General features: G+C 43.2%; 1 protein-coding gene across 1 annotated transcript in view; it reads right to left on the bottom strand.

Annotated features, from left to right (window-relative positions):
- Positions 1 to 22,312, bottom strand: part of LOC124622298 (zwei Ig domain protein zig-8-like) — a 909,359-nt gene that overhangs the window by 449,229 nt on the left and 437,818 nt on the right. The window contains exon 2 of the mRNA XM_047147970.1: positions 21,619 to 21,803. Within this exon, the coding sequence (XP_047003926.1) occupies positions 21,619 to 21,803 (185 nt within the window). The remainder of the gene's footprint in view (positions 1 to 21,618; positions 21,804 to 22,312) is intronic.

The raw sequence follows: 22,312 nt of genomic DNA, 5'->3' as shown, positions 1-22,312 counted from the left end.
ATATATCTACGGTTACTAAATGTCCACAGTAGTTAGTGTTAACTGTGTTCGTAGGTGCTATTAATTTGTAGGTGTCATTCAGTAGCGGGTGTTTATTTGAGGTGTATTCAGTAAACGTCTTGAAGTCAGTACAACATATGATCGCTTTAAGCAAGCATACAGCAATCACAGATATACGTGCCACCAAGTAATGTATAATTCTTCAATATAATACTGCTTATAATTTGAAAAGACTCATAGTCTGGCATGCGGTTTGCGAGAAATTTTCGGGATGTCTCCACTACTACTTTGTTATTATGGAGTGACGAGTGATACATTGATGAATAATTAAGCTTATCGAGTAGTCCAGCACCGGGAGCGGGTCAGACCTCGTCTCATTGCCCCGACAGTGTGCTATGTGGGTTGTTTGTGGACTGTTTGTCAACTTATGTGTTAAGGCCGATAAACATTTCCGAAAATAGTTCTCGCACAACAGGATTGATTTACGGATGACAACGCACCTAGTGAAACAGGTAGCGAATTATGATTGAAAGCAACGACTTCAGATACTCATCTATAACAACAGCTCGATTCATGGTTTACACACTGCGCTATTGCAACTACAGCATAATCACCAACAATGGTCCTCTTATATATCTGAACACTCTGACAATGGAGAGTCTTCCATCTTCGGATTTATTCATTTATTTAACAAAAATCGACCATTTATGCATATTGTTTTGCAGCACAAGATGAAAGACAAACGTTTCTTCAAAGTATGAACTGATACCTTTGGTCGTTTACCTCATGCTGCGATACTGGGTTTCATATCCCTCAAAATACCGTACACAAAAATCGTCTGTTCTATTATTTCAACAAAATCGACGAGACAGTGGAGTTATAATCCAGTGAAACATAGTGAAAAAATCAATAAACGTGACCTCTTACAGTTATTTTAGTAATAGTTCAGTGTTCGTAGCAGTTATCGTTGCTTCGAACGTAAAATATTCTCTCTGAGAGATTTGTGAAAGCTGTGTCTGTGTCAGTTGTTACAGATAAATTAGACCATAATCAGTAGCAACATTATTTTTAAAGTGATTATTCTTCGTTTAATGTAATTATAAGTCTCCCAACAGGAAACTGAACTAATGCAGAATAGCTAACGGCGGTCCTCTCAATTAAATTACGATAATGAACAAACTGTCGAATTATTAATCGAATATCGAACTATGTCTCCGACTGCGTCGTGAGAAGTAAACATTTATCCAAGTGATTTATAAAGCAACGTTTTCACTTTGTTTTTGGGTTAACATCAAAATATCATGTGATATTTTCGCAGAAATCTCTTGCCTGCCACTGACAGAGTAAAGAATTGAAAGGCTTTGTTGTGGGAGGGGTAAAGTAGTTACCTGAAAATTAGTTCTTCATCTCAGTACGACCATAAATACATGTAACATAACACACCATTACGCGTATTAGCTACCCAAGAGTTCAGAATTATCTGTAGAGGTATGCGAATTATTTCTTGAGTCTTTCGCTCATCTACGAAACAGCGATGCTTCAACATGATATCAGCTAATACTTTTTATGTGCAGAAGTTTCATATTCCCTTCAGTTCTGTTGGCTGTGTACTGTGGCTACACGAAAGTGCGTTATAAAGAAATTTAGATCCTTGTTTCTGAAAAAAAGTAGCAGACTAAAAAGAGCCATTTGACAAGTATATCACGTACTGTGGTAATATTGAACTAATTAATTATCTAATCGATTAAGCAGTTAATTGCTGTAGTGCGGCCTTAGACGTGATTCATATGTTCCCAGTATAGGTGTTGACTCTTCAGCGGAGTATGTGCTGATTTGAAAGTTTCTGGCAGACTAAAACTATGTGCCTGATGGGGACTAGATCGTGGGACTTTTGCCTTTTGGAGGCTCTACTGACTGAGCTGGCTAAGCGCGACTCACGCACTGTTGTCATAGCCTTACTCCGCCAGAGGCTCTCTCCAACTTTCCGAGCTTTCCAGAGGGTCTACTGCATTTCTTGAAGGTCTAGCACTCAGAAAAGGATTTACAAGGTAATTTCTAAACATATGTTCTTGGGAAGCGTGCTGTGTTAGATAAGGAGTGGCAACGGCTCACGCTGATATTTTATGAAGGTCATTAATCGGAAAGGATAGGTTTTAAGTACTTTTAGACATGATAGGGAGTGGCAACGGTTCACGTCGGTATTTTATGAAGGTCATTGGTCAGGAAGGCTAGGTTTTAACTGCTTTTAGACATCGTGGTAATTACGGATAAAGTTTGCCATGAATTCAACGATGGTCTGCTGCACATATCATGCAACCAATCACAGCAACTGAATTAAAAAAAGCTCAGACCAAGAACCTGGGCTTTGTAGTTACCGAGTATTAACCTAGTGCTTCAGCTACACGTGTCCGGTAAGATTTATCACATATTCGTCCAGTCACCGTACACCACCTTAAATCCTCAACAGCAATTATTCTGGCTTAGTGCTTCAGTAGCTTAACTATAATTCATATCCATTGGACCGCACTGAATATCGCCAGAATGGTCTATTTACTCGCTCACGAATAAGGCAATTGAAACCCACTGCGCTGGAGTGCATTGTAGTACTGCATTGGCAGTTACGGGCCATAGCTCCTGGTCAGTGGCGTGAATAGCGAATCGCTGCCAGAGGCGAAATGCAGACGACAATGCTCGCTATAAATTTGACGAAAGACCTGCTCGACTATTGCATGTAAGCCGTCTCCACTCCTGCAAGGCAACATATTCAATACAGCGCAACAGTCTTACTCCTTTGGTGCTAACTATTGGGTTTCATGGTGGATTGTGTAGGAATTTAATGAACTTCTTTACATTATAAGTTCGGAAATATTTTTCAGTTTCTGTACAAGGTAGCTTGTTGCCATGTTACATGTATTTGAGCAAAGGTTATGTTTGTTGTATCTGTATTCGAAGCTTTCATGAGATGGTGTTTTGTAATACATTCCTGGAAATGGAAAAAAGAACACATTGACACCGGTATGTCAGACCCACCATACTTGCTCCGGACACTGCGAGAGGGCTGTACAAGCAATGATCACACGCACGGCACAGCGGACACACCAGGAACCGCGGTGTTGGCCGTCGAATGGCGCTAGCTGCGCAGCATTTGTGCACCGCCGCCGTCAGTGTCAGCCAGTTTGCCGTGGCATACGGAGCTCCATCGCAGTCTTTAACACTGGTAGCATGCCGCGACAGCATGGACGTGAACCGTATGTGCAGTTGACGGACTTTGAGCGAGGGCGTATAGTGGGCATGCGGGAGGCCGGGTGGACGTACCGCCGAATTGCTCAACACGTGGGGCGTGAGGTCTCCACAGTACATCGATGTTGTCGCCAGTGGTCGGCGGAAAGTGCACGTGCCCGTCGACCTGGGACCGGACCGCAGCGACGCACGGATGCACGCCAAGACCGCAGGATCCTACGCAGTGCCGTAGGGGACCGCACCGCCACTTCCCAGCAAATTAGGGACACTGTTGCTCCTGGGGTATCGGCGAGGACCATTCGCAACCGTCTCCATGAAGCTGGGCTACGGTCCCGCACACCGTTAGACCGTCTTCCGCTCACGCCCCAACATCGTGCAGCCCGCCTCCAGTGGTGTCGCGACAGGCGTGAATGGAGGGACGAATGGAGACGTGTCGTCTTCAGCGATGAAAGTCGCTTCTGCCTTGGTGCCAGTGATGGTCGTATGCGTGTTTGGCGCCGTGCAGGTGAGCGCCACAATCAGGACTGCATACGACCGAGGCACACAGGGCCAACACCCGGCATCATGGTGTGGGGAGCGATCTCCTACACTGGCCGTACACCACTGGTGATCGTCGAGGGGACACTGAATAGTGCACGGTACATCCAAACCGTCATCGAACCCATCGTTCTACCATTCCTAGACCGGCAAGGGAACTTGCTGTTCCAACAGGACAATGCACGTCCGCATGTATCCCGTGCCACCCAACGTGCTCTAGAAGGTGTAAGTCAACTACCCTGGCCAGCAAGATCTCCGGATCTGTCCCCCATTGAGCATGTTTGGGACTGGATGAAGCGTCGTCTCACGCGGTCTGCACGTCCAGCACGAACGCTGGTCCAACTGAGGCGCCAGGTGGAAATGGCATGGCAAGCCGTTCCACAGGACTACATCCAGCATCTCTTTGATCGTCTCCATGGGAGAATAGCAGCCTGCATTGCTGCGAAAGGTGGATATACACTGTACTAGTGCCGACATTGTGCATGTTCTGTTGCCTGTGTCTATGTGCCTGTGGTTCTGTCAGTGTGATCATGTGATGTATCTGACCCCAGGAATGTGTCAATAAAGTTTCCCCTTCCTGGGACAATGAATTCACGGTGTTCTTATTTCAATTTCCAGGAGTGTAGATTAGTTATCCGTCTTGACTCCCTTAATTTTTTAAAAGACCAATTTACATTCTACATGAACCATCCCATCTGCAGAAACACCAAAATAACTCATCAGCAAGTAATCTATGAAATACAAAGTATTATCGTCCCATGCCATCATCAAACATCAAAGGCCTCAGAACATATCAGGTTGTATCGATTATAATAGTTTTCTGTCCAATTATAAGCAAATTTTCATGCAAAGTCACATAAAAAAATTAAATAATGATAGAATTAACGTTATCAATACAGGCTTAAGGCTACTGCCGACAGGTGGCTCCAACTATATTTATCAAATTTGGATGAAAAGTATACACCAACATTGAATTAATAATTATTTCTGTTGCTTTGGTGAAAAATATTTTTTCCTGAGATAGTTAAAATCTATGGATTGTCAAGGTTAAAAGACCTGATAAAACATCGTAATTTCTCTCGTGATTAAGAAACGGATGGCGCCCATATCCATGGCGTTGCTGTCGGCTTCTCTTGGTCGCAGCTTGGTTCCGCATGTCATCACAATTTTCGTGCTGTGCTGCGAGCCGATCAGTCGTGTGCTGAAAGCTACCGTGGGTAGAGTATCGCGTGGGAGGGAGCCTCCATCGATGTCAGGCGCAGCACACACGTACAGATGTCACACCGCACACTTTCGCTCCACTATCGCCGGCGAGAGTCATCACCTTAGCAAGTAATCTTAAATACTAAAAAGGTATTAATATTGAATTGGCTTTGCTCATTCGGGATTGGAATCAGATCTTAATTTGTGTGAGTGTAGATTTCAAGTTTCTCCTAAACGTTGACGATTCGTCCCTTTTGAGTCATGTGTTTTATGTCTATAATTTACTTTACAGTTGTTACATGTGCTCCAGACGCTGTTTTCTTCTCAGAGTATGTGTTCTCCCCCAGCCTAGTTTCGAAGTTCCTCCCTTGTTGCCCTGTGTACTATCTGTTGTAGTCGTTGAATTTTATCCTACACACATCTCAGTCCTGTCTTACTCCCACTATTACAGATCCCATGAGGAAGCTAGACGCAACGAAGAAAGGCCTACAGCAACGCCACTGAAATGGATGCCCCCCGCTTTTAAATTTAAAAAATGTTTATACAATGTCTTTTAGTCTTGAATAGGGACAGATGACTTCAGCAGTTTGGTCCCATAAGATCTTACCCCAAATTTAGTTTTGGGAAGCACAATATTATCACGAAACAAAAAAAAAAATGATATTAACTCAAAGCGAAAGTATATTTTTAATGCAAACGTGAAAAATGTACCTGACGTCACGTAGCGGCAGCAGCCATTTTTGGATGGTGGTTGTAGAGGGGGAGGGGGGGGGGCATTAATAACGTGGAATCCACCAGTCTTCTACTTCATTACGTGACGTAGCATTTAAATCTGCTGTTAATGGGTGACTTAGTCTTTTAATCGACACAGTCAGGTACGCTCTGGTGCATTTGATGTTTAATGGTACAATGATAGAGTAATGTTTTGTATTCGGTACAATATTTTCTGAATAGTTATTTTACTGTTCTCTACAAATCTAAGCACAGTTCATGTTGAACTGAAACCAGTTCTTTAAGAAACGAATGCGATCAAGGTGGATAATAAATCTATTACAAAACCAATGATTGCAGGTTTGTTCTCCAAGGACATTATATCAGTTTTTACAAATAGATGTTTTGTTCATTCCAGTTCATTTGATTTTTTTTAACATCCCGTAATCAGAAAAGTAAGGGCTTCCAATAATGCTCCTTATCAATACACTGAAGCAGAAAATTACTAGAAAACTTGCTTACAGATTAAAATTCCGGAATGATTACCACCATCTTTTGAGAAATACAAAGGTCAACAACATATGACCCTTTTTACATAATTTCTTGACGCAATAATTTACCAACAGCTGTATGTATTGTAGAAATTTATTTTATTTTATGAACTTCTATATGCTGCCAGTTTCGGCATTACATTGGTGCCATCTTCAGGCCCCACTCGTCATAGTCGTAAAATCGCCAGCCGTGTGGAATTAGCGGAGCGGTCTAAGGCGCTGCAGTCATGGACTGTGCGGTTGATCCCGGCGGAGGTTCGAGTCCTCCCTCGGGCATGGGTGTGTGTGTTTGTCCTTAGGATAATTTAGGTTAACTAGTATGTATGCTTAGGGACTGATGACCTTAGCAGTTAAGTCCCATAAGATTTCACAAACATTTGAACATTTCGTAAAATCGCCATACGCGGAAGGAGCCATATAACTGTACCCGTGAATCAAATCGTCGTGCAAGAGCTCTTGGTGCCCAAGCGACACAGACTGGAAACACATAGAAGTTCATTAAAATAAATAAATTTCTACAATACATACGTCTGTTGGTAAATTACTGCATCGAGAAGTTCATGCCAGCCGTTGTCCCACGGTCCATTAAGGATCAACGAAGATTTTTCGATAAAGTGCGTAAATTAAAAGGTAGTCTCGTCACTAGTCTTTCATTCAGATTTCATGTTCGAGCATGCCAGCACTAGGTTCATCAACACTACCTCCATTAATATAAAAGTACCAGCACCAGCCACATTACCATAAGTTGAGTCCGTATTGTCCACACGAGCACCAGCAATTGGTTTATCACTATCTATACCAGTATCACTGGCACTAGACGAACTTGCCGTGGCTGAAACACCAGCCACTTTATCCTCGATTTATTTTTCAATCACTTAACCATCATGCTCTCTCCATTACCATTACGTTGATTACCACCATAATCACGGTTAAAGTTTTGTTTACCACTGTATAAGCCAAAGGTCACCTCCACGAGGCTAATTAATATTAAGCAACTAACCACCAGGCTCAATATTACCTGCCTTATCACCGCCAGTCTCATTGCCATCACGGTCATGGCCACCAGGCAAAATCTCTACGAAGTCACCACTACCAGTTTTATTACCAACAGGTTCAGCGCTTTCAAGCACAATGCCACCAGACACAGTATTTCCAGGCGCGTCACCGCAAGGCTGGTCATAGGGAGGTTCATCCCCTCTAGGCTCAACACCACCAGGCCATCAGAATAGGGTCATCAACGCATGGGTCATAACCACAAGACTCATCACCAAACACTGTCCCACCAGACTCCTTGACATCAGGAGTATTACCACCAGGGTCAACAACATTAGGAATTACACCAGATTCGTCAGCAGCAGGCTCAACATCACACACCTCACGAACAGTTGGCCTCTCAGCACTAAACGTCATCGCAGGGCTATCTGTGCCATGTTCATCACTACTAAACCTATCACCAACAGCTTTATTTGCATCAGCGTCATACTTTCTGTACCACTCCCCAGGAAGGACTAAACAAAAGAATTTTTACCACAAACACTAGAAGCAGCATCAGTATCTATAGGCGAAGGCAGATCACTACGTACTAACATCTGGCTCCACTATGTGTTACAAGGTACCTCCACATAATGAATTGAGAAATATCAGTGTTTTACAAACTCAACATGTTCGTCCACTAGTCCCCAAAATATCGTCTTTCAAAGTACAGTGTGTCTGTGCCAACTCCCAATCAAAAAGATATCCAAAGCAATTTGGCAAAAGCCAATATCTGACGACAATCTCGTTTTGAGCCGTTTAAAAAATTTAAAATTATCGCCTTGTGACGATCGTAAGGAATTGCACAAGGGCTTAGACAAAACTTCCACTTCGTCACATTAACTATGGGTAAATAATGGTAGTGCCTATGACAAAGGAAAGAATGTGAAGTAAGCGATTAGAAATTAGTGGTGAACATAGTGAGCCCGTCAGATTGCATAAATCTATAGGGGTGGTATAAGAATCAACATGAAATGGTATAAATTAGTATGTCGGTATTAGGAATTGCGAATGGAATACCTCATGTTAGAACTGGGCTCTGGGAAGCTAAGGAAATCACATGCAAAAAGCTGACACGACATATTATACACAGAGAAACATAACTAAATCGCCACATTTTTGAATCCTCGTAGTTATCTCCATTGAGGCACAAAATTTTGAAATTTGGTTCAATGGTACCTCCAACTTTCCCCTGCGATCGTGCAAAAGCGTAGCGCGAAGACAATTCAGAGAGCAATGTATCGACACACCCGAATGAAAGGTCAGATCTCAGAGTTCATGTGAGCTCTTAGGTGGGGTATGAGGACGTGCTGCACGATGGGGAGGGCGTCGCACCCCTCCCGTTACCCACATTTCATTCACCTCGTTTGATGCGTCTGCAATAGAGCCGAGAACAGCGACAGCTAGCGTTGTACTCACTTATGGGTGGATGAGGGGGAAGTTTCAGCCACACAGCGACACAAAATCGACTCGAAGAGGCATCACGTGGAGAAAAGGGCGGCAATGGAACCACCACTTTCCTAGCGGCATTCAGTTTCAGACATTTTGAATTCAGAAACGACAGTTTCCAATACGATGTACAACAACAAGATATTCTTGACAATTTTTTTTATTGCCCATACCCCCCCCCCCCCCTCCCGGACGATTCAGCTCTTTTCTACGCAAATGGCGAGGCGGGAGCCACATTGAATGTAATCTCATGCTTTGGAGCGGAGCAAATCCGCTTGTTTTGATTTGGTTCAAATGGCTCTGAGCACTATGGGACTTAACATCTGTGGTCATCAGTCCCCCAGAACTTAGAACTACTTAAACCTAACTAACCTAAGGACATCACACACATCCATGCCCGAGGCAGGATTCGAACCTGTGACCGTAGCAGCCGCGCGGTTCCGGACTGAGCGCCTAGAACCGCTAGACCACCGCGGCCGGCCTTTGATTTGGTATACAGGGTGAAACTACTGCGGACCTTTCAAATTCATTCGATGAAATTTGAACGTGATCCAAAACAGAAAGCGGTGTTTATGATTTTTTTGTCCCTCCTATACCGCGCGCTCCTGTGACAGCACTGAAACACGCATGCATAGAATTACGTCAGTTCCCTCTGAGACCCTCAGTTTGCCAACACCATCGGTGTCAACTCTACGTCTTTATTGGGCACCTTAAATCTCTTTACAGTGACATTGATCTACTGATCCCTAATCAGCAGCCACACTGGCAACCCTTTCAACATCCCTCTGATTACACTGGCAGCTAACAGGTGCTGCAAGTGTGGAGGTGGTTGACTGTCGCACCCGGGGTGGAAATCGGTGAAACGATATCTCTGTATAGGGACAATTTTAAAGTGCACAACGAAGTTGCTCATTTTGCACCAAAGGTAAATTCTTTCTAAAGCGAACATCGCATAAATATTTCTCTGTTTACAACAACTAGTGTCAAAAGGCTTTGCTGTCACCTGCAAGTTATCAACAATTTTTGTTATGATATTTGATGCTGAACAGAGGGCAAGGGGTGGGGGGAGGGGTGAATGGCAGGGGGGGGGGGGGACATTTAGTCCCTCATTTCGTGTGTCAGTGTCGAACCCAACCATGCAAAGGAGGTCACTAAAAAGGAGGGATGAGAAACCTTAAATACCATTTTGTGCTGCAGATCACGTTCAAATTTCGTCTAATGGTACTAAGCGGTTCCTAACAATTCAACCCTACTCACCAAAACGAAACTTGGGGTCACACTACTCTGCAAAGGGTTGCACTCGCGATTTTCTTAGAAAAGGGTTGAATCGTCCGTGGGCTATCGGCAATGGCAAAATGTGACAGTAACAATATCCTGAAGTACGTCTAACTGTGAACTATCGTTTTCGAGGACGAACTGTATGATAATTCTAAGGCGTGGGGTTGATCTGTTAGTCTGTTATTCTGTGCAACGGATTAATCTGAGACGAACCCTTTACCCTGTGGCTCCTGCAAGATGCAATTTCCACCCCCACACAACTACAGAAGCCAGACAGACGCTCCTAACGTTCTAAAGAGAAATGTCTGAAAAACTTTCAGCAATAAATATCTTCTGAAGTCGTCCGCTGTATGGAAATGACACAAAAATTCACAAAATTTCTTACGTAACTAGTGCGATACTTGGGTACTGGAGTAGTGCTAATTAGTGTAAGAAAAACATGAAACTGACGAAAATTATTATTTATTTTGCAAAAGAGAAATCACAATGGCATTTTTAGTTATGAATTGAACAAGTTATATCCTGGTTCTTTTCGGAATGTGAAGTTCCCTCTCAAGGATAGGATTCGCTAATGAAATTTCTATACAAATTTTAAGATGGTTGTTGACTTGGCAGAATGGCTGAGAGGCGCGCCTACTCAACCTGCATAATTATCCTTCAGAATGTTGCTAGGTACGGTCGAGGCTGTCGCGTGTGAAATGCAGTGAAGTGTACTGTTGTGGAGGAAATATGGGGCTCGCAATAGCTGTAGCGCACAATACCGTAAGCTACGATGACTGCTGTCTGAGCCACTCGCTGCTGACAAATAAGATAACTCTCGTTCTATCTGTACTGACCTTCGCCAATCAATCTCTCCCTATGCCTTGATGAAGTCAAGGATTCCTGTTCGCCCCTAGTCTAACTATTGGCGTGGTACACCGGTCAGATAAGCAGTCCACCGCGATGCAACTCAAAATTCGCTCGTAGGCGTTTAACTATAACTCTGTCCGTTCACACCGCACAATAAGTGAGTCAGCCAACACATTGAGCCGGCCGGAGTGGTCGAGCGGTTCTAGGCGCTACAGCCTGGAACCGCGCGACCGCTACGGTCGCAGGTTCGAATCCTGCCTCGGGTATGGATGTGTGTGATGTCCTTAGGTTAGTTAGGTTTAAGCAGTTCTACGATCTAGGGGACTGATGACCTCAGAAGTGAAGTCCCATAGTGCTCAGAGCCAACACAGTGAACAACTCTTAATCGCAAGGAATCAATATAGAGTCGCACTTCGATTCGCTCTCGACAGAGGTGCTCTCCCAGTGAAGTACTGAGGAGAGACTATCTAAATTATGGCTTAGCCACAGCCTGAGGGATGTTTCCAGATTGAGATTTTCACTCTGCAGTGGAGTGTGCGCTAATACGAAACTTCCTGGCTGATTAAAACTGTGTGTCGGACCGAGACTCGAACTCGGGAACTTTACCTTTCACGGGCAAGTGCTCTACCAACTGAGCTACCCAAGCACGACTCACGCCCTATCCTCACAGCTTTACTACTGCCAGTACCTCGTCTCCTACCTTCCAAACTTTACAGAAGGAGGAGACGAGGTACTGGCAGTAGTAAAGCTGTGAGGACGGGGCGTGAGTCGTGCTTGGGTAGCTCAGTTGGTAGAGCACTTGCCCGCGAAAGGAAAAGGTCCCGAGTTCGAGTCTCGGTCTCGCACACAGTTTTAATCTGCCAGGAAGTTTCAAGAGCTAGTTGTGTTTCGCAAGAACGAAATTTTCTGAATCCGTGCTGACTACGTGGCCATAAATCGTTATCTTCGAGGTACTTCATAATGTTCGAATACATTATATGTTCCAAAACCCTACTACAATTCGACGTGTGTGACGTAGGCCTGTAATTCAAAGGATTACTCCTACTTTCCTTTTTGGGGGTTTTGGTGTGACTTGAGCAATTTTCGAGTCTTTAGGTACGGATCTTTCTGTGAGCGAGCGGTTGTATATAATTGCTAAATATGGAGCTATTGTATCAGCATACTCTGAGAGGAATCTGATTGGTATGCAATCTGGACCGGAAGCCTTTCTTTTATTAAGTGATTTAAGGTGCTTTGCCACACCGAGGACCACTGTTTCTGTGTTTCTCATATTGGGAGTTGTTCTTGATTGGAATTCAGGAATATTTACTGCGTCCTCTTTGGTGAAGGAGCTCCGGAAAATCGTGTTTAATAACTCTGCTTTAGTGGCACCGTCATCAGTGACTTCACCGTTGTTATCGCGAAGTGAAGGTATTGACTGCGTCTTGCCACTGGTGTGCTTCATGTATGAACAGAACCTCTTTGGGTTTTCTGCCAGATTTTGAGACAGAGCTTCGTTGTGGAAATTACTGAAAGCGTCTCACATTATATTTCGAACTTCTGCCAAACTTTGCCAATCTTGGGGATTTGCGTTCTTTTAAATCTGGCATGCTTTTTTCGCTGCATCTGCAACAGCGATCTGACCCGTTTTGTGTACCATGGGGGATCAGTACCATCACTTATTAATTTATGTGTTTTATATTAATTGCTGTCGATACTATCACTCTGAAATCATTCTACAACTGTTCTACGCTTACATGATCAGCTTTTCTTTTTTTTAAAAAACTTTGCGTTTCTTTTTTATGGTTGTAGGAGTTACGGTATTCAGCCTAGCAGCTACTGCCTTGTGGTCGCTAATCCCTGTATTCGTCACGATACTCACTGATTGTCCAGGATTATTTGTTGCTAAGGGGTCAAGTATGCTTTCGCAACCATTTACGCTTCGAGTGGGCTCATGAACCAATTGCTCAAAATAATTTTCTGAGAAAGCATACAGTACAATTTCGGATGACGACGTATGCCTGCGGCCGGCTTTAAACGAATAAATTTTCCAGCATATTGAGAGTAGGTTAAAGTCACCACGGACTATAATTGTATGATTAGGGTACCTATTTGAAATGCGACTCAAGTTTTCATTGAACTGTTCAGCAAATATATCCTCTGAGTCGGGGGATTGCTATGAAGACCCAATTAATAGTTTAGTCGGATTGTCAAGTATAACCTCTACACTTACTATTTCGCAGGAACTATCAACTTCAATTTCACTACAGGGCAAACTGCTTCTGACAACAATAAATACTCCACCACCAATTGATTCAATCTATCCTTTCTGGATATTTTTAAGTTGTTCGAAAACATTTCTGCTGAGTTTATTTCCGGCTTTAGCCAGTTTTCTGTACCTATAACTATTTGAGCATCAGTGCTTTCTCTTAAGGCTTGGACCTCTTGTTCTTTCCCAACACAGCTACGATAATTTACAACTACAATACCGATCGCTTCTACAACTTTCTGTGTTTTACCTGCCTCCTTTTAGACGGACGCCCTTTCTGTGGTTCCCTGAGACCCTCTAACCTAAAGAACCGCCCAGTCCCTTCCACACAGTCCCACTCCTGACCTATTAAGCTGAACGCAAAACCCACCACCTTTTGGTGCAAGTGAACGATTCTGCAGCCTACACGGTCACAGAACTGCCTGAGCCTCTGATTCAGACCCTCCACTCAGCTCTGGATCAAAGGGCCAGAGTCGGTTCTATCGACATTGTTGCAGATGGTGAGCTCCGCCTTAATCTCGGAAGCAAGACCAGCAGTCTTATCATTTCCGCTAGCCGCCCGAAACAAGAGAGAATCTCCTCCGACCCAAAGGTACACACGTCATTGGTACCGACATCAGCCACCACCTGCAGTTGGCTGCACTCTGTACTCTTCATGGCATCCGGAAGTAGCCTTTCCACAACCGGAATGACTCCCCCCGGTGTGCAGACGGAGTGTAAAGTGGCTTCCTTCCCCTCTTTGACAGTCATGTCCTTAAGGGGCCCCATTACGCACCTAATTAGTTTCATACTGTTGATTATATATATGTGCACATAATTCTATCTGCATCGCATCATTGCTTCTAGGGGATTAAATTGTTCTGAGTTAGTATAATTCCGATCCTAGATGCCAGAGTCACGATAGGCCCAGAGCAATGACGACTCCTAAGTGAAAGCTCAGTCATCGAAGAATGTAATGGTAAGGGGATTAGAAATCTGTGAGTGCCGAAACGAGAAGTTTCACAGGCTGTATAACCAATGTACAGCCATAACAAGGCAATGAATTTGGAAAATAGGTCAGAATACTTAGAAAATTCATCTAAGTTATACACAATGGAAAACCATAAAAAGTAGGTGATGCAGCAGGCCATTCCAGTTTCAGCTTCATTACTTCAAATTTAATCGGGAATTGCAAGGTAAATTTTCACAGCTGCACCAGCAGCGAACAGCAGTCATTCATGTTTATTGCGAGACTGCTTCTCTCCGGCTGGAAGGCACTTACGATGAATTGCATGCTACTCTGGTCATTGCTTGGCTACTTACCGGAAGGACTTCGTACTTGCTAGCTGATTGCCCTGGCTGTGCACCTGACTCAGAGTGGATTAACTTAAAAACTTAAGCTTCACCACGACGACTGAACGATATGCTGTTGTTCGTGCTATGTTAATCTTCAATTCATTATAATTTCACTTTGAGTAGGACTCAGGAGTGACTAAACAACATCCTATGTTACACATAGTGTAAAGAAATCCATCAAAAACTTAGAATGATTGTCACTGCTGATAATGCAATCCCTCCTAAGAGTCGTCAGGCGCATTTTCTCTGGTGTTTCGGTTGATATTTTAAAATTTTTGTTTTTGCAATGTGCATCTGGAGTCAGCGCAAAGAAATACTGCTCGTCATATCATTCATGTATTGCCCAGGGCAGACAGAAAGAGTCGGTTTGTTTCCCATTACAAACAAAATGTTTTCTGAAGCGGAGATTTACGCGCCCTTTCGATAGAGCGGCCCCAAATTAGTGTAGTGTTATATTTGTTTTATCGATCTCTATTAAGAGGGACAGTGAATAAGAATAACAGGTACTTCAATGGCAAACGTGGTGTGCTACTGCATGGTGGCAGCAGTCAGCATGGGCTAGTGCGGTGCTGCCGCTGCTGGGGTGTCGGTTATTCTTCGTGTTTTACTCTCCCTTTTAATACATACCAATAAAACGAATGCCGCACTAGCCTAATTTTGGACTTCTCTGCCGAATGGTCACGTAAAATTACACCTTAATACTAATTTTATATGTTAATGGAGAAACACCGCCGCTCCCCATCGACGCTGGGCGTTGCATAAAAGACATGATTAGCAGTATCTCGCTAGGCTGACTTCAGATACTCATTGCAAAAACGAAGTACCAAGTATCTGCTGAAACTAGAAATAATATTTGGCTGAAGCACCCGGCAGGAGAAAGCGAAGGAAATGAAGCACCAACAAAACACAGGACCTTAAATACCATAAGCAAGTAAGGGGTATATTGTCATACCACATGTAAATAACGCCACTCTCTAGATTAGTGAAAGAAACATTCCAGACCAATTGCAGTTTAACGAAACGAACAATAAGTCACAACAAGAGCCTAAATCGATGCTTGGTTTCTGATGGTGGTCAGTGATTGTCGAAACCAAGCAGCTTCCAATCCGTGATGGTCGGGAAATATATTCATTGAAAGATTATGTACGTAACTAACTATCCTTTCGAAAAGAGACCATTTGTTACACAGTGGGATTTAGGTTGTATGAATTTTACTTGTGACAGTGGAAGAAGACAGAGACATATGTTCTGAATCTACATCTTTACTCCGCAAGCCACACTGCAAGGCAGAGCGGAGGTTACGTCTTACCTACATTGTCCATTTCCTTTTCCATTCTATTCTCCTACTGAACGAGGGGAAAATACTATTCTTCAGCACGTTTCTTAATCTTTGATATTTTCATGATTGCTATGACAGATATACAGTGTTTTCAGTATGGTGGTCATACAGTCAGTGTAACGGACATGTAGCCTTCGTCGACCACCCAACATGGTTCCGTAAGAACTACATCGCCTTTCTTCTATGGATTCTCGTTAGTTTATGAGACATTTCTATTACAGTTTCTTACATTTACAGGGACTTCATCACGACAGCGTGCCTCTGAACTCGTTCGACGCATGTTGTCATGTCTGCTCGAGAAGATTCCAAGTACTGGAAAACAAGGTACACTGCGCAGCAAAATTAAAGGGTCCCTTTCTTTGAAAGCACTTGTTTCCCATTGTGACTCAAAACTGTGAAAGTTGGCTGAAAGATGACTACAAGGCGGAAAAATGACCAATGATCAACCCATAAAGATGCAGAAAGCAATGGAAACCACTGCATTAAAGAGACATAATATGCATCCACGGGACACTTGGCCCATAAGTGAAATCTGTCGTGATAATAAATCCATTGGCAAAAGATTCCAGAATAGTCCCCCTCTCGCATCTCCGAGAGGGGACTGCCAATGGGGATGTGACAGTAAGAAAAAAATTCGATAACCAATAAGAGGAGTCGGGGCGTGGAATCTCAGAAGCGTGAACGTTGTAGGGAAGCTAGACAATCTGAAAAGGAGATGCAAAGGGTCAATCTAAATATAGAAGGGGTCAGTTAAGTGAAATGGAAACAAGACAAGGATTTCTAGTCAGATGAGTATAGAATAATATCAACAGCAGCATAAAACGGTGTAATGGGAGTAGGATTCATTATAAATAGGGATTTAAGGAAGAGCGTGCATTACTGTGAACAGCTTAGTGACAGGGTTGCTGTCATGAGAACCGACAGTAAACCAATACCGACAACCATAATTCAAGTATACATGCCAACATCACAAGCCGAAAATGAAGTGATAGAGAAAGTATGTGAGGATATGGAACGGGTAATTCAGTACGCAAAGGGAGATGAAAATCTAACAGTCATGGGGAACTAGAATGCGGTTGTAGGGAAGGAGCAGAAGAAATTGTTACAGGAGAATATGGGCACTAGGAGTGAGAGAGGAGAAAGACTAATTGAGTTCTGAAATAACTTTCAGATAGTAGTAGAGAATACTCTGTTCAAGAATCACATGAGGAGGAGGTACTCTTGGAAAAGGCCGGGAAATACTGCAAGATGTCAGATAGATTACATGACGCTCAGGTAGAGATTCGGAATCATATACTGGATTGTAAGGCGTACCCAGGAGCAGATACAGACTCAGATCTCAACTGAGTAGTGATGAAGAATATGCTGAAGTTCAAGAGATTATTCAGGAAGAATGAATACGCAAAGAAGTATGACATAGAAGTACAGGGTGACTATAATTAAAGTTAAACTTTCAAACCGCTGTTGAAATAATACCACTGGTCAGAATGACGTCAAATTGCAACAGAATGTTCTCGGAGGCGGAGGAAAACGTATGACAGAAGAAATACAAAATGACAAATGAATCACACGACAATGCCTAAGGTGTACGTTTGACTTTAAACAAACTGTGCTACTCAGTGTGCATGGGTGTACATGTATTATACCGTCAGTTACGTAAGCCCATCCACAGCAGCAAGGTCGTATCACATCGGATGGGAAAAATCGGTTTTTAATTGTCCTGAGGCTAATAACCACATAAAAAGCATCACTCACATCGATTTATAATTGTCCTATGGCCATAAACCGCATAAAAAGCACCCATCAAAATCAAATCGGATTACTAATTTCCGTGTGACTGGTACAAAACGTGTTCAATATGCTATTCACCGTTTTCTGCAACAAGTTGAATTGGAGAAACAGCATGTTCCCAACTGATCGAAGTGTTTCCAGGGTCACGTTCAGAAAGTATTGTGCAGTGCGTGACCTCAATGCAGCTAAGTTTGCATTCGGAACACTGAACACGACATCTTTCAGATAGCCCCACAGCTGGAACTCACACGGATTAAGTTCAAGTGATCGGGACGGCCAGGCTGTAGGGAAACGGAGGCCGATAAATTCAGCATTTCCGAAATGGCGCTCCAGCACCTGCTTAACTGGATTTGCAATGTGCGGAGGGGCGCCAACGTGCATAAAAATGATCCCATCCATACATTCACGTTGTTGGAGAGCTGGAATGACGTGGTTGCGTAAAAGACATTCACAGTGCTTACCAGTGACGGTACAGGTAACGAGACCGGAAGCACCTGTCACTTCGAAAAAATATGGCCCTATGATAAATGATGCCGTAAACCTGCACCACACAGTGACCTTTTCATGATGAAGTGGTACTGGTTGACTTGTGTGTGGATGTTCCGTTGCGCATATTCGACAATTCTATGTATTGACATACCCTGTCAGATGGAAGTGGTCTCCGTCTGTCCACAAAATCTTCCACAGCCAATCGTTGTCCACATCCATGCGAGCAGGAACTTATAAAGAATAGGTCTATCTTGTTGGCAGGTGAACAGCAAACAACTCGTGCACATGGATAGCACAGAAGGATGTTTCGTGGGATTTTACACACCGTACTTACTCGTATGTCCAACGTTCGGGCAGTTCACCGTGCACTACACTTTTGCACACCACCACTCGTCTCCTCCTGCATTGCTGTCGCCACTGCTTCCACTGACGTCGAATCAATTCGTTTCCTCTCTCTATCAGGTTGCACACCAAAAGAACCCGTCTTTTTCAATTTCGGAATCATTTTCTCCATACCCACGGCACCTATAATAATTTTGTGATATACTTTATTACTAGTTTCCAGTTCCCTGTAGTTCGATGTTCTGTGTTGTATTGCACTCATAGCATCATTGTGGCACCTATTATTCTGTACATTCAATTCAGGGTAGTTATGTGGGGTAGTGTTCCCCTCATGTCAAACCCTTCAATGTCCGGAACTTCTGCAGAGCGGTGTGTGCACGATCATCATTCTTGTAATACAGGTTTACAAGATGAGCGCGATCCTGCATTGAGACAGTCATGGCGCACGTCGCAGAGACGAAAGAAGGAAAAGCCGTTTACCCGGCGTCTTTATGCCAAGTTCAATGGGTCGTGTGCGTGACAGGTATTTTCATTTACGCATTCTGACACATACGGTGAAATATATTGATCAATTTTCCACACTATTTTTTTCTTCAGCTGTACGTTTTTCCCCTTCTCCGATAACATTCGGTTGCTATTTGACGTCATTCTCACTGGTGGTGTTATTTCTATAGCGTTTTGAAAGTTTAATTTCATTTATAATCACCCTGGATAGGATAGCTCAGCAGACAGCACACTTTAAGAGCATGGACATCTCTGAAAATGGCAGTCCCAGAAGTTGCAAAGTTCGAGAATACAGAAATACAAGTCACTTAGCAATGAAATAAATAGGAAGTACAAGGAAGCTAAGGTGAAACGGCTGCATGAAGAATGTGAAGAAATCTTAAAAGAAATGACTGTAGGAAGAACTGGCTCAGCATAAGAAAAGTAACAACTGTTGGTCAAATCAAAAGCATAGGTTGTAACAATAAGAGTGCAATGGAAATTCCACTGTTAAATGCAGAGCAGAGAGAGGATAGGTGGAAAGAGTACATTCAAGGCCGCTATTGTGGTGAAGACTTATCTCATGACGCTACAGAGGAGAAAACAGGAGTCGATACAGAGGAGTTAGGGGATTCAGTATTAGAAGCAGAATTTAGAAGAGCTTTCGAAGACTTAAGATCGAATAAGGCAGTTGGGCTATATCACATTGCATCAGCACTTATAAAATCATTGAGGAAGGTGGCGACGTAACGACTGCTCACATTGGTGCGTAGAATGTATGAGTCTAGCGATATATCATCTGACCCTCGGAAAAACGAATACGTGGAAGGAGTACACTGAAGGCCTCAATCATGGAACGAGCTGACTGATGATAGAAGAAGAAGCGGTAGTAGATAGGAAGAGATAGGAGATCTAATGCCAGAATCAGAATTTCAAAGGGCTTTGGAAGAACGAAGGGATGCATAACATTCCGTTAAAATTTCTAAAACCATTGGGGAAAATGACAAAAAAATGACCCTTCTTGTTGGTGTAGATTGCAAGAGCCGACAAGTGCGAGAATTATCGCATGATCAGATTAACAGCTTAGTCATCCAAGTTGCTGACAAGGATAATATACAGAAAATGAAAAACAAAAATTGAGGATGTATTGGATGACGATCAGTTTGGCTTTAAGAAAGGTAAAGGCACCAGAGAGGCAGTTCTGACATTGCGGTTAATAATAATGGAAGCAAGACGAAAGAAAAATCAAGACATGTCCATAGGATTTGTCGACCTGGAAAAAACGTTCTACTTTGTAAAACGGTACAAGATGTTCGAAATCCTGAGAAAAAAAGTGGTATCCTGTGGGAAAAGACGAGTAATATGTAACACGCACAAGGACCAAGACAGAACAATAAGAGAGGAACGAAGTGCTCGGATTAAAGAAAATGTATGACAGGTATGCAGTCTTTCGCCGCTACTGTTCAATCTGTACATCGAAAAAACAATGATGGATATAAAAATAGGTTCTAAAGTGGAATTAAAATTCAAGATGAAAGAATATCCATGATAAGATTCGCTGGTGAGATTGCTATCCTGAGTGAAACTGAAGAAGAATTACAGGATCTGTTGAGGGGAATGACTAATCTAACGAGTACAGCATATGGATTGAGAGTAAATCGAAGAAAGACGGAAGTAATGAGAAGTAGTAGGAACGAGAACAGTGAGAAGCTTAACTTCAGGATTGGTAATCACAAAGTCGAGTAAGTTAAGGAACTGGGCAGCAAAATAACCCTTGACGCCATAAAGGACATTCGTGATCAAGAGATATCTATATGTACCAACATAGGACTTAATTTGAGGAAGAAAGTAAAGAGAATTTACGTTTGGAGTACAGAACTGTACAGTAGTGATACACGGACTGTCTGAATGCCGGAGCAGAAGAGAGTCGAAGCATATGAGATTTGGTACTACTGGAGAAATTAAGTGCACCAGTAAGGTAATGAATTAGGAGCTTCCCTTGAGAATAGGTGAAAAGGAGATTTAACGTCCTATCCACAAGGAGGTCATTAGAGACGGAGCAAAAGCTCGGATTAGGGAAGCAGGGGAAAAAATCGGCCGTGCTCTTTCACAGGAACCATCCCGGGATTTGCCTAAAACGATTTAGGAAAATCACAGAAAACCTATATCAGGGTGGCCGGACGCGGCTTTAAACCGTCGTCCTCCAGAAAGCGAGTCCAGTATGCTAACCACTGCGCCACCTCTCTTAGTGACAATCGACTAGGAATGGAATAAATGAAAAACACTGACAAGAATGGACATGATGATAGGTCATCTTTCAAGAACTCAGGGATAATTTCCAAGGTACTGGAGGGAGCTGTACAGGATAAAAACTGTAGTGGAAGACAGCGATTGAAATATATCCAGCAAGTAATTGAGGATATAGGTTGCAAGTGCTACGACGTCGTCCTCGGGTTCGGTAATAGGCGAGCACTCAGAAGTTCGTGTGATCTGTAACGTTGGTCACGCTTGGAAAATTCTGTCCATCCCCACTGTGATCGTGATATACGATGGAAAGGTCGTCACATCTGCTCTTACCCACATTTCACCCTTGATTTGAAGCCTGTGCGACAGAGACCTTCCAAAGTACATAGACGTTGCTTGCTACATTTTCATGTCTGGTATGTTTTCCTTTAGAATAGTTGCTACACAGTGCTCAGAGGATACACTGCCAGAAATGTTGCAGCTGCTGATTTACTCACAGTTTTGTTGCCGAGGTTCTTGACCCTGCAGTTGAGGTATGCTGTCTTGCCGAGCAGGGCGGTCACGTTCCGCGAGCCCGACAGATCGAAGTAGGGTCCTGAGGGCCCGCCAGCTGCCACCACTCCCAGCTGGTTGCTGCCTCCGCCGCCCCCGCTGCCGCCCCCAGCCGACTGCGACCCGTCAGCTGTTGACAGAAACAGTCCGCCGTCAGTCTCTCACCTGTCAGTAAGGACAGGGCTTCCAGCGAGCATTACCGCACGACATAGACGTGACAGCTGCATGTTAAGTGTTGCTGCAGAGAGAGGAAATTTTTAATTTACCTGTGTCTTACCCATGAGAGAAGCTATCACATTAAGAACGTTTCTGTTTATAAAATGTCTAAAGATGAGCACATTGGCAGTTTCATTAAGCACTACATTAACACGAAGTTTTCAATTAGTGCCGACTAATGATCCAGTTAAATCAATACGTATGGAGTATCATTTCCTACAACTGGGTATTAGAAGTCACATGTTTCTAAAAAGCGGTACTAACATACGCTCCCAAGGTATCATTTTAATCGATATGTTCTTAGGGTTATATCTCAAACTTCTCCAGATGTGCCACATACTAAATTATACGCACATAAACTGTATGAAATATTTTTTGATTTAATATGTAAACCGTATTATTGAAAAAACGTCTATTATTGTT

Source organism: Schistocerca americana, chromosome 7, assembly GCF_021461395.2.
Source record: "Schistocerca americana isolate TAMUIC-IGC-003095 chromosome 7, iqSchAmer2.1, whole genome shotgun sequence".
NCBI classification, from domain to species: domain Eukaryota; kingdom Metazoa; phylum Arthropoda; class Insecta; order Orthoptera; family Acrididae; genus Schistocerca; species Schistocerca americana.
Note: the sequence above shows the minus strand (reverse complement) of the source record. Positions and strands in the feature narration are given on the sequence as shown.